Consider the following 13,189-nt stretch of genomic DNA (forward strand, 5'->3'; position numbering starts at 1 on the left):
GGTTATATTTTAGTTTTCGAAGGAATGGAACTATGAGTCAGTTAGTTGAGTTGGTAAGGCGTTGCGTTTGGGAGTTGGAGGTCGCGGGTTCGATCCCATGTCGACCATGTCAAGCCTCAGAGTCCGAGGCACCCATTCGTGATCCTCAGAGTAGATGGTTTCAGGGCCTGTGCTAGCTTGGCAGCGAGCAATGGACACTTGGACTTCACATGGCCAACCCGATCGCATTGATAGCAAATCCTGGTGCTAGGTATTGGTGCCTGCTGACAACAATCCCTAACCAAGTGGCCCATCCTGTCATATTTGTAGCATCCAGAATAAGGTCGGCAAGTACCATCATGAACCTTGTCGCACTTTCCATAATTGCGGCCCCTTTGACCCCCAGATCTAACATCAGCGACGATGAACCACTTTTGGCCCAGGATGCGACTGTCTCGGGGCTTGCCTCTGCTCCTTCTTCTGGAGCTCCATCTCCATCTCCCACTGCCTAGTGGCCTCCTACAACTCCACTAACGAAACCATAGTGTTGAGTAGACACAAACTGACGGATGTTCGTCTTGAGCATACTGAAGTACCGGGTCATATGAGCTTGCTCACAAGCAGCAAACTTAGGGAAAACATCGCTCTCTTTGTACACATCTTGGTGATCTTCGTCACTGACTCGGTCCCCTGTCTCAGATGCAAGTACTCTTGAGCCAGCCTCTCCCTCTCCACCAATGGAATGTACCTCGAGTGGAACATCTCAGAGAATTGCTCCCATGATACTGTGGATCTATACTCTGAGTGTAAGAGCTAGTAATCAGTCTCCAACAATCCTTTGCTCTGGACCTAAGAAGGTTCAGAGCACACTTGACCGTCCGGTCAGCTGGGCAAGAGCAAGTAAAGAAACATATTTTAACATTTGACAGCCACCTCATAGCAATGATCGAATCCTCAACCCCGTAAAACATAATGGGCTTTGTATTGTCGATGTCCCGGTACTGGAAAGCCTTCCCAGTACAAATCATCGTAGCAACAACGGCTACGATGGATGCAACAACAACAGCCTCAGAAAGTGCAGCATATCGGTCATCAAATACCTCCATCATAGCGGTCTTGATAGACCCAAAAAACTCTGGTATCTACTCCCAGACAACAGCAACAACCTCCTCACGAAGGATCTCCCTAACCCGGTCCACAGTCAATCTTGGCCCATCCTGGCCACCTGCCTCGGATCCTGACTCAAATCTCCTCGTAACTACTATCCTTAAAATAAAATAGGGAGATATCATATAAAACACATATCATACCATAGGAACCATTCCCCAACAAATCCTAGCGGTTGTGACTTTCCTGCTACGGGTACGGGTCATGTGCTTCTAGTAGTACGGGCCCATACTACCTTCCACACTTACCCATATTTGTCTAAGAAGATCATCACACCAATCGTAACAATACTCATTAGAATACGCATACACCCTATTCTCATTTCCTAGAGAAAGGCTACACATCCTTCAACGGGTCGGCTGACTCCACATAGCTCATCCATGAAACTTCCACCAACCCTGCAGCACTTATGTATACTAATCATACATAACACTAGATCCTATATACAGTCAAATATTTTTCTATCCTAAGCCCACAACCAATCAAGGAACAAGAAATAAGGCTAAATCAAACACTCTCAAGCTATAAAATCTTAGTTATGTACAATTTTGATGCAAACACTAAGCAACTATAGTAATGATGTCGATTCCATATAAGAAATAAAGCCTAGGCTACCATGCATCATATAGTCAGGAAATTCTATCATGCAATTCCTGAAGATCCCTAGCCTATCACTATGTCACAACTAGCAAAATTAGGTTAAAATGTGAATTCCTGTACAATATAACCTCCTTAGGTTACCTTACAACATCTCATCTAAAGAACTTCAAAACTTCAACGTCATTAAAAATTCTACTTTTACACATTAACATATAGGTCGAAAAAATCTCATATAAACCCGAAACTCAATCCATAAAGCCAAGCTCAATCGTTTTGGGCCTTAGCCCTAGAATTTTAGGTCTAAAATCCTTATTGAACCAAGACTTCTTTATTTTATTAGTGGGCCGATAACTTCTTCACTTAGTTTCTTTGGGCCAGCAACCTTCATTGGGCCAAGCCAAATCGAAACCCATGGAAATTTTAATGAGCCAACCTTGTGCCGGTTAGGGTGTGGCTAAACAAAAAAAAATAAAAAAAAAGGAGGAATTACCTAGAATTGACACCTCAATATTACATGGCATACATTCATGCAAGTAACCAACATGCATCTAGAACGAATAACTTTTGTCCATTATACTTCCCAGCACCATCCACCCTCCCTTCTCTCCTTAAAATTCGTTCATACCACCTCCCCATCACCACTCTCCTCACTTCATTCCACTTCTAATTCCCTTTCAAAAATTCAAGAAATCTCCTCACTTCCTCTTGCAAATTTCGTGACCTTGGGGTGGGATTTCAAGAGCTTTGCATCAAGTATTATCATCTTGGTAAGTTTACTTCACACCTAAGTTGTTTAACTCCATTTTATGCTAAGATCTTACCTTAAAATCCACTTTATTTTTGGGTTTATACTCTTAGAACACCAAAACAACACAAATCTCATCAAGAACTCAAACTAGGTTCAAAGATTTTTCTTCTTCTTCATGTACATCTTAAAAACCCCCAAGGTGAGTTCATACCCCCTAGTTTTCGGTTTTATAATGTTTTTCGGGGAGGATACAAGTGCTTTTGTGTTAGATCTATGTATATGTGCATGTTAATGTGTTTAACTTTTAGATCTAAACTTGAACGTGAAGTTTATCACTTAGATCTTCATAAAAATCATGATAAAAGTATGTTTTATCTTATGTATTACATGTAAACCTGTAGATCTAAAATTTATACATTTAAAATAACAAAAACAAGTGTTGTGAACAAACTTGGATAACTTAAACTAAAAAATCAGCGCTTGATAGAAAAAGTTTTGGTCCAATCTCGAACTGTTTTGACCCCTTTAATGGTAATATTTTTCAAAACTGTTCTACATGCAAAAAGATCAGGTTATTACCATTAAGATGACTACTCTCACGTTTTCATATGAATTTTCTACAATTTTTGGTGAATTTTACAAAACTGTCTATCAGATTTGAAATAATTTCGGACCACCCTGTGAAGGTGAGCAATTTCACACTTGTTAGAAGCCATTAAAAATTATGAGAAAAATTGTGAACAAAGTAGACAAAATTTACAAACTTCCAGAATTTACGGATCTAAATTTTGACTTACGATGATTTTTCTATAAATTTTCCAACAACCGGGTCAGAAAAGCCAAAAACTAGAAAAATGTGTATTTTCACAAAAATAAAGCCAAAAATGATATTTTTGACAAAAATGTGTTTAAAATGTTATTTTTACCAAAAACTAGCCATAAATACAAGTTTTGAACAAAGTGGGGACTAAAGTGTCATTTTTACTATAATTGGACCTTAATTGAAAATGTGTGGCTTATTGGGTCAAGAACGTCATTTTTACAAAAGTGGACTTTTTATATCAATTTTGTAAATAATCGAGCTAAAATAAACAAAACAATAACAAACGGGTTAAAAACGATATTCATATCCTTATTGGGCCTGGAAATAATATACATGTTTAGTGGGCCTTAGTGTCCTTTTACATATATATTGGGCCCAAGATATACATTCATATTCCTTTTGAGCCTAGAAATAATTGACACGTATACTGGGCCTTAGTGGTCCACATACATGTTTATTGGGCCTGTGAATAAGTTTTATATGTTTTTCTTCTTTTTTGTGTAAACTTTGATTAAGGATCTAGTGAGACTTTTCGTTTGGCACCATATGAGTGTACAAACGTAACCTGTAGTTATAAGCAGATTCTTCCGTAGAGAGAGCGTGAGTTTGTGTGTAGATCTATATGGGGGTGACGCCCTACACCTGAGTTGTTCGCTACAGTTAGGCTAGGCCAGTAGGGTGACAAACTGTACCTTGTTCCGTCGGCATCCCAAACACACAAAGACAGGCAAAATTGTCATTATTTAGTATGGTTATAACGGCTCACTTAGAGGAATTAACGTTATAAGATTTACAGGAAAACCATTCTATTTTCTTTTTGGATAAAACGGTAATCTATACGCACTGGTACTCAACCACGGGGGTTGAGATTCCAGCATCATCTATCACAGACAACATCAGGTTGTCTGGAAATCATTCTCTTTCTATTTTTGTAAACATTAACACACATGCATTAATATAAGATCGGACACAAATATTTCAAACCATTTCTTTTTAGAAAATATCGGATTTTTGAAAGCACTATGAAAACGGTTCTAAACAAGTACAAAAACCATTTCTATTCAAAACTATTTATGAACTCACCAACTTTTTAGTTGATGCTTTTCAAAACGACTTGTATTCTCAGGAATTCCAATAGCAGGTAATAAGATCGACTATAAGATCAAGTGGTGCGACTTCAAGAAATTTGACTTTCTTACTTTTGTGTAACTGATGACCCATAATTCAATATGTAAACTATGTAAGTGTGTATCTTCATTGTATGATGTTTGGTTGCTATGTTTCATTCATATTCAATTGTTATGATACTGTACACAAAGTCGTCCACCCCGGGATGTTTCCGCCGTCCAGGTTCGGGGGTGTGACACACTAGCATGTTGTTCTAACATATCATAATATTAAATAAGAGTGTGGTAATTTGGAGTCTACTAACTGGCTCCGGCTGATTGTACACATCACATCCTTTCTTGATATTTTGAAAACAATTTTGAAAATCATTTTTAAAACATTTGCACTTCCTTAGCTTGAGACTAGATTCACATAGGTGTTCCTCCAATTCGCACAGACCAAGGCTCTAATACCAACTTGTAACATCTCAAACATCACAACCAATTTAAACTTTTCCAATCAACCCATTTACTATTAAATGTGCTTACAAAACCATTGTTTCGCTCCAAATAGAGTTATCCTAGATCAACAAAATAAAATCAGGATGTGTACGGTTACGCCTTCGCCTTTCCACGATCCTCGGAAGTACCTGAAACCATAACCAAAAACTGTAATCCAACGCCTATTGATTTTCCCCCAAAGTACCGCCACACAAAATACAACATAATCAACAAGCATGTTGGGTCCAATCAAGCGCCATAATGGAATACCGTCCATCAGTCATCGGACTGGAATACCCTTGGTCCCTCAGTACGAGTCTGACATACCAACTGGGCCTTCAACTTGTATCGTGAATGTTTCTGAGCCCTCAGTATGAGTCTTGCATGCCAATAGGCCCTCAACTCATATCTGGAATGCTCCCGGGATTGTTAGCTACAACACAAAGTAGTACAACCACAACCCAACACAATATGTCGACATATACATAATAGATAAACATACAATTAGTTAACAGGCAAACAGGTCGACCTACAGATCACTACCACATAACAACATCCTATAAACTAGGATACCGATCTAACAGATCACTACAACACAACAACATACAATAAACCATGATATCAATCAATAGGCCGGCCTTGGTGCCTTCGACCCGAAAGTACAGTGAGGAAACTCACCTTACAGTCTGAATAATAGTTGATGAGGTCCCGAATCCGAATCTCAGCTCTAACCCCTACCTATCCATCCAAATAACCAATTCTCAAACACAATCCAAATTACCCAAAATACCCTTAGGTCGAATTAGGTCAATCTTGGTCAAAGTCAAAGTCAACAGGTCAACACAACAGAGTCAACTCAGTCGAGTTGACTCAGGCTTCATATGCGGGGCGTATTTCGGAGGTACATGAGGACATACAAACATCCAAGACATTGAGGCCATATCTGTGTACGCGCAACATACCCTACGAAATGCCTATCATACGCAACTTCCCTCTTCTTAACCCATTCGACACTATTTCTTTGATTCAATGCTTCCAATTACAGGTCCAAGGTTAAATTATCCTCAAGAGTCATAAAGTTTCCAACTTTATGACTTCGCATGCCCATTAAGTGCTTAAAATATAAAAACTCACCATCTTCTTGTGTTAAGATCTTCTATAGCATGCATGGAGCAAAACTAACCATCAAGACCATATTTTTATGACTTAACACTCCTCATAAGGTCTGAAAGGACGACTTATTGTGTCAACAACATGTCATGCTCAAGAATCACCATTTTTTGGACAAAACGTTTCTTAAAGGAAGAAATGTCTAGATCTACAAGATGGAGTGATTAAGATGCAAACTTTATACCTCCTGGAGGTTGCTAACAAGAAGGAAATCCAATATCCAAGATACTTCCAAGCTCCAAGTTCTTCTCACCATCTTCTTCTTCTTCTTCTTCTTCTTCTTCTTCTTCTTCTTCTTCTTCTTCAAGAACACTTCCAAAACACTCCAATGGACTGAAAAAGCACTCTTCTCACTTAGGGTTTACTTTCGGTTATTTTTCACAGAGGGAGGCTGATGAAGAAATGATACATGAAGCTATAATGGGGTTTAAATATGGACCAAACCCTAAAATTAGGGTTTGCACATTCCTTACACACGCCCTGCGTACGAGGTGTACGCCTAACGTACTAGGACACGCCTTAGTACGCCTAGCTTACACAACGTACGCTCAATGTACTACACTTGAGCAAAATCATCATATTTCCACTATGCGGCATTTTTAAATCCTTTTCATACTCAAGGGCGAAGATATGATATTATTCAAACATAGGGTCAAAATTAGAAGTACTTTATCATTGGGATGTTACACATACACATAAATCTTATCCGGTCGATAGTTGTAAGCCATAAGATATAATACAGTGTTGACAACGTAATGGGTGGTTCCTTGTAAGGATCTGTTGTGCATATGAATATGTCGATGGTCGTGAAATCTTTTCTGTCAAGGTACAGTTATGGTGAAGTTGCGAATATTATTAATAGAATAAAACCGTAGCAAGGAAAAATAGGGATTTCTATTTTGAATTTCGCGTTGATTTAGCATCAAGACATAAAAATTGTGTGTAAGAAATACGCCCGGAGTTAAGAGATACACTGAGCGGAACGTTTAGGAGAGGGAGATGGTCTAGGAAAATGAGGGTATAACAAAATGAGACGTGACAAATAAGAGCATTAAAAAGAAACATGTGACATATATATATATATATATATATATATATATATATATATATATATATATATATAACCTAATTATTTTTTCATGATGAACATGTGCACATTCATATTTGCAAATTGTATATTTTTCAAGGGAGAATTTCGTGTATATTTATATATATATATATATATATATATATATATATATATATATATATATATATATATATATATATATATATATACTTATTAAATACTAAAATGTCATATTTGCCTAACTTAATTTCTAAATATCATATTTATCCTTCATAAAATTTTAAAATATTTTATATTCCTTTTTTAAATATTAAAATATCATATATATTCCCTTCTTAAAATCAAAATATAATATATGTCTTTTTTAAACATCAAAATATCATTGGTAATATGAAGAATATTTTCCATCTACAACAAGACAATATTCAATAACAAAAAAATTAAGCAATCAATGCATCCATTCAATTAAGAGGGCAGAAGATGAAGCTTTTTGTTTGTTAAAAGAGAGCAATTCTAACAATTTAGAAGTAGACATTCTATTATTTTAGACGTAGGGATAATATGGTTAAATTTATTAATTATTATAGTCATTCTAAGATATAAATAATGATTATAAACAATTAAAAACATTGTAAAAAAATGAACAAATATAATATTTTGAAAATTTATAAAGATAAAATATGATATTAAAAATTTAAATTAAACAAATATGATATTTTGATGTTTAAAAATGACATATATAAAAAAAATTTGTTTTTGAATTAAAACACCATAAAATGTATACACATACACCGTTTTAGAGAATCACGTGTAAATAATAAAAATACAAAAAAAATATTTCTTTTGATGTACATGTCTCATATATATTTTTTGAGAAATCAAATATCCTTTTATTTTTTTTTCTTCTATCATATTTCTACAAGATTGTAACACTTGTTATATTTAATAAAATTAATAAATTTTTGTTAGATCTAAAAATGATAAGATGATGGATACTCGAGAATAACTAGAAGGATATTTAATTTTGCATGTATATATTTTTTTTCATTAATGCATTGGTTTGAAAAGTTCAATTACACACTACGCATTTTGTTTGGTGTTGTTTTTTTGTAAAACATAACATCATAATTTTTTTCTCAAGTTTTTGAAGTTTTTAAATTCTCATGACATTTCCACCTGGTGTTCTATATATTCGAAGTTATGTGAAAGATGGTGATGTATATATGGCGTCAAAAGCGATGCAAAGAGAAAATCCTCCATAAAGAGAGGGAGATAAAGCCCATAAACAGCAGAAGAAGATAGAAAGATGCTTAACTTATGCCACAGCATTTACAAATCATAAAAGAGGTATGCTATGCCCACATGCATACCCCCATCATAAACACTTTTGACATTATTGATGGGGTCTTGAATGACTACATATACCCTACGTTCCCCCTTCCCCAAGGAAGGTAAGAAAAAATACATATACAAACTTATATCACTCAATAGAATGGCATTGAAGTGGTCACTAATTAAAGCCATTCCCACATGCTCTAGATTCCATTCTCTGCCCACTCTTCACATGCTCATAATCTTTACAGCTAACAAAACCAAACGTATGGTACATGCAAACCTCACTCAAATTAAACTAAAAAGAAACTAAATGGAAGTACGTGTTGTTAGAGATCATATCATATAGTTTATGCAAATATAAACTAAGACTAATTAAATTAGTTGATGATTAGAGATTAATGATGGATGTAGGGTTTGGAAGGTGGGACACCAAGGCGTCGACACATTGGAGATGGCGTGGGCAACTGGTGATGTGATCGTTGGTGAGGCCCGCTGCTTGCATAAAGGAATGGATAATAGTGGGACCCACCTGCCGGAATCCCCTTCTCACCATATCTCGGCTTATCGCTTCCGATTTAGATGTCTTTACTGGCATCTTGTGATTCACCTTGTACTGAGTTGCAATAGGCTTGTGATTCACAAATCCCCATATATACTTGTTGAATGACCCGAATGCTTTCTTAACCTGTTCAACAATAGAATCATATTAACATAATAACATTTGCATAGTACAAACTTCTTTTTGTTCTTTTGATAGATTATTCAGACGCAAATAGAATGAGTAAAAACAAATCGTACCTCAAGAATACAGTTAGAGTTTTGGACAACTGCTCTTATAAAGCCAACTTCAATCCCATAGTGACTACTCGTTGATGTTATTGTTTTTTCGGTAAACTTGGATATAATTTCTGCTTCAAAACCAGAGAATGCCTTCCTGTGAATTTCAATCAAAATTGTTAATTACTATAACGAAAATCGTTATATAAGAATTTGAAATGTCTCAAATGGAAACCCACCTAAACTGTTGTCTTTTCCTTAACACCGAAGTCCAATCCGATCCAACTTGAGCACTTGTAAGCACCAATAATTCAAAGAGCAACCTGAAAAACCATTACCTTATTCATTTGTAAATTCCACACACACACACACACACACACAAACAGAGAAAAAGAAGCTTACTTATCATCATGAACGGGAACTCCCCATTCTTCATCATGGTATGCAACGAATATCGGGTCTGAAAATGTCAAAATATGAAAAAAGTTGAAATAGCTGAGTTAATATATTGAACATTTAGTTCTTAGGTAGTCAGTGAGCATTTTTTTCATATATAAAGTAAGAGATGTGGTTAATTAGTTAAACCTGAATTAGGAGTGATGAAGCTACATCTTTTCTCTTCCCTAACATTGAAAGTAGTCGTATCAGAAAATGATGTGAGCTTACTGCAGCCATCATAATTGTTTGTCTTTGATCTACCATAGTGAGCAATCTTCATTTTCCTCTGAACCTGCATCGCTGCCACCTGTTTCCTCCTTGCAGCCGCTATACTCCCCGGAGAATCCACAATCGCCGCTGATGAGTACTCCACCACCAACGAATTAGGATTAGTACAATTCTTGCCACCACTAGAACCAACCGTTTTCTTTGAATTCTTTAGTGGAATAATAGGTTTTTGGGTGGCGCATTTGGTGGGTGGAGACGAAAGAATCCTTTCAGTGCTGCTGGGTTTTGCAGTTGGAATAGTAGTGCGAAGTGGTTGTTGGGAAACTTGAACTACTGAAGACGATTTAGGGAGGGGGGGACTTTTTTTAAGAGAACTTCTTGTTAGAACTCGGTTAGAGGTGGCTGGTTGAAGCACTGGCCGACCATTGATGTCTGAAACCATGTTGGCTGCCGGAGTAGCATCATGATTTGTTTGAACGATTTTTGATTTTGAAGAACACATGATTGAAGATTGATGAAATGGTTTGAAGGAGAGAAGGAGTAGTGTTAATACTTATGCAGGTTTCTAAATTCTAAGCAAGCAAGCTAAGGATCGAAAGATATTTGAAAGGAAGAAGGGATCTTATTTCTATTACCACTACCCTATATCCTGGAGTGGGTGTGGGGACATACGAAATAATGCCAAACAATTGGTAACATGGGGGTATTAGATTTGGGTCTGCCATACAAAGTACAAACGCGCTTGTGAAGCTAACTTATCTTGTTTTCTTTAACATGGGCATATGAGAATGATACCCCTGACACAATCCCCACGACACCTTTTTATTTATTTCTTTTTCTTTTTTCTTTTTTTTTTTTAAAAAAAAATCTTTCTTCACGAAAGAATCCACAAGGTAATATGGTATGCAATAATCGATCAAGAAATAGAATATAGTATTACGGTGGACCAAAATAAACCATGCTAATATATATATATTTTTTTAACGGCTAGACTTCAATTAAAATAACAGGAAGTTGAAAACCATTGTACAACCCAAGAGTTCCAAATCAAATTACTATCCCATTTCCCTCTACTCTTAATCCATAAAAAGACCAAAGCTTTGACATCATATGCTAAAGCTAACGGACTCTTGACCTTAGTATTGGAGATGAAGATTACGTCGTTCCTATATTTCCATACAGTCCATAAGAATGTTCTAAATATGGCTTCTAAGGTGTCTAAAGACCTACTTCCCTCTTTTACAGTAGAGTTTACCCCCAACATGTCTTCTAAAGAGTCTGAGTCCGTTGAGGCAGGGAAATCATTCCACTAAGTCTATATATGCCCTTGAATCTCTAGAGTCTTGGAACAGTTCTTGAATATGTGTATCTCGTTCTCTTTGAAAACATTGCATAAAGGACATAAGGTGTTAGGAATGTTTACTCCTCTCCGTGCAAGATTTAATCTGGTGGACAATCTGCCAAATCTCACCCGTCATACGAAGATATTTATTTTCCCTGGAACCAAACCACCTTGGACCAAATGGTTGGCAAGTTCGTACTATTCAGTAGTTGAATGTCGTTTCCTTTCTCAGAGTAGACACTGTATACTCCCCTCCTCCATGCTAATCTGTTATAAAGAGCATTTCTGAATACCGGAATTAAGTGTTCATTAGTTTTTTCTTTTTCAATCTTTCAAAGAATATAATAATAAATTACTTTTATCTATATAGTATTATATTTAGGAATACAAATCTTTTTTTTTTTTGAAAGAGAAATACAAATCTTTGTAATAGAATTAAATGAATTAAATTATTATTTTTAAATTTTGTAAAAATAAATAAAATATTGCTTATTATTATTTTATCTTATGATTTCATTGTACTTTTTTATTTAGTAAATAATTTTTTTAGATGATATATAATTCTTTTTAAAGATTTGAAATACATTTAATCACTATTTTAAACAAAATGAAATACGATTTTATGCAATTAATTTAACGATATAATTTTATTTAATTAACAATTTTCAATTTTTTAAAATATTTTTTTCTTAATCTATTAAGTTAATTTTAATGTAGTTTCTATTTAGACAAAACTAGGGATGATCACCGATAGCGAGTACTTGATTTTGGAACTGAAGTCACCTCCGAACCGTTGATTCTGGAACCGGAAACAATGCCCACTAGTTTCGGTTCCGGCTCCTGAAAGTGGAAACCACCAAGGACCGGTTCCGGCTTTGGTTTTTATTTTTTAGGAACTGTTACCCATCGGGTAACTGCTAGAACTGGTTCTGAAATATTAAAATTTAAAAATACTTAATACTTAAACAAATTGGCCGTAACAACATTTATGACTAAGACATTTGTTGGGACTGTCTAATTGGATCTTGGAATTAACATGTTAATAAATCATATTTGCAACGTTTTTTTCAAACAAATGGTCTAATATGAATGTGAATGCATGACTATAATTCAATTTGCACATACGTGATGGTAATATCTTTTGAATAGATCTGATGTTAAATAACATTAATAGTTTGATAATAAAAACATGAATTTAAATTTATGACTTATATTTATCAACTTAAATTATCTTTTAAAACGATATTTTTTTGGCGTTTGTAACTTGTATCATAATGAACGAGTTATAATATTTACTTTCAAGAAAATAAAGTCATTACCGGTGACGTTATTAGCTGCGACACGGAGCTTTAGCGGTGATTCAAGCTTGTGTCGCCACAAATAGTGTCGCCGGTAATACTCCATGAACTGAATCCACAGTTACACGTTCTGGTAAATCCCCACGGTCCGATCAACGTTGTAATCCAATGGTTTGGGGCCCTTCTCACACAATCTCAATACCGGCAACATTTGTCACCGCTAAAGGTCGTGAAAAAAAGAAGCGGGATACGTTCCCTCCTTTGTTGTCGGCGCTATTGCTTATTGTCGCCGGTAATAACGTCGTGTCGTCGCTGTTAACTGTCGTCGATAAAGGTCGACGAAATAAGACCCCTTCCCATGTCACTTTCTTTCCTTCCTACTTGTTGTTAATTCCTAATTCGCTTCTTCCTTGTCTCACTTCAACGTCCCGCAATCGATATATAGTACATCGGCGATCGTCTTCCTCCACCTTCAACCACCGGCCAACCACCACAACTATTGTTTGCCAACTAATTTCGGTGACGAGTCGGCTCTACCGGCGATTTTAGAGCTTCATCGACGACAATGAGCACCCCTTTCATTATTTCTCTATTTTTTTCTCTTATAA

The 13,189-nt window shown here is 35.9% G+C and overlaps 1 protein-coding gene across 1 annotated transcript; it reads right to left on the bottom strand.

The window, feature by feature from the left end:
- Positions 1-8,459: 8,459 nt before the first annotated feature.
- On the bottom strand, positions 8,460-10,643 carry LOC145086901 (DNA glycosylase superfamily protein). The gene is made up of 5 exons (XM_079024752.1): positions 9,861-10,643; positions 9,678-9,735; positions 9,515-9,598; positions 9,297-9,432; positions 8,460-9,183 (listed from the first exon to the last, which is right to left on the bottom strand). Exons 1-5 carry the CDS (start codon positions 10,441-10,443, stop codon positions 8,887-8,889), a joined length of 1,158 nt encoding a protein of 385 aa, XP_078880878.1. The 5' UTR covers positions 10,444-10,643; the 3' UTR covers positions 8,460-8,886.
- Between the last annotated feature and the right edge of the window lie 2,546 nt (positions 10,644-13,189).

Source organism: Lactuca serriola, chromosome 2, assembly GCF_051521515.1.
Source record: "Lactuca serriola cultivar US96UC23 chromosome 2, Lser_US96UC23_V15, whole genome shotgun sequence".
NCBI classification, from domain to species: Eukaryota; Viridiplantae; Streptophyta; class Magnoliopsida; order Asterales; family Asteraceae; genus Lactuca; species Lactuca serriola.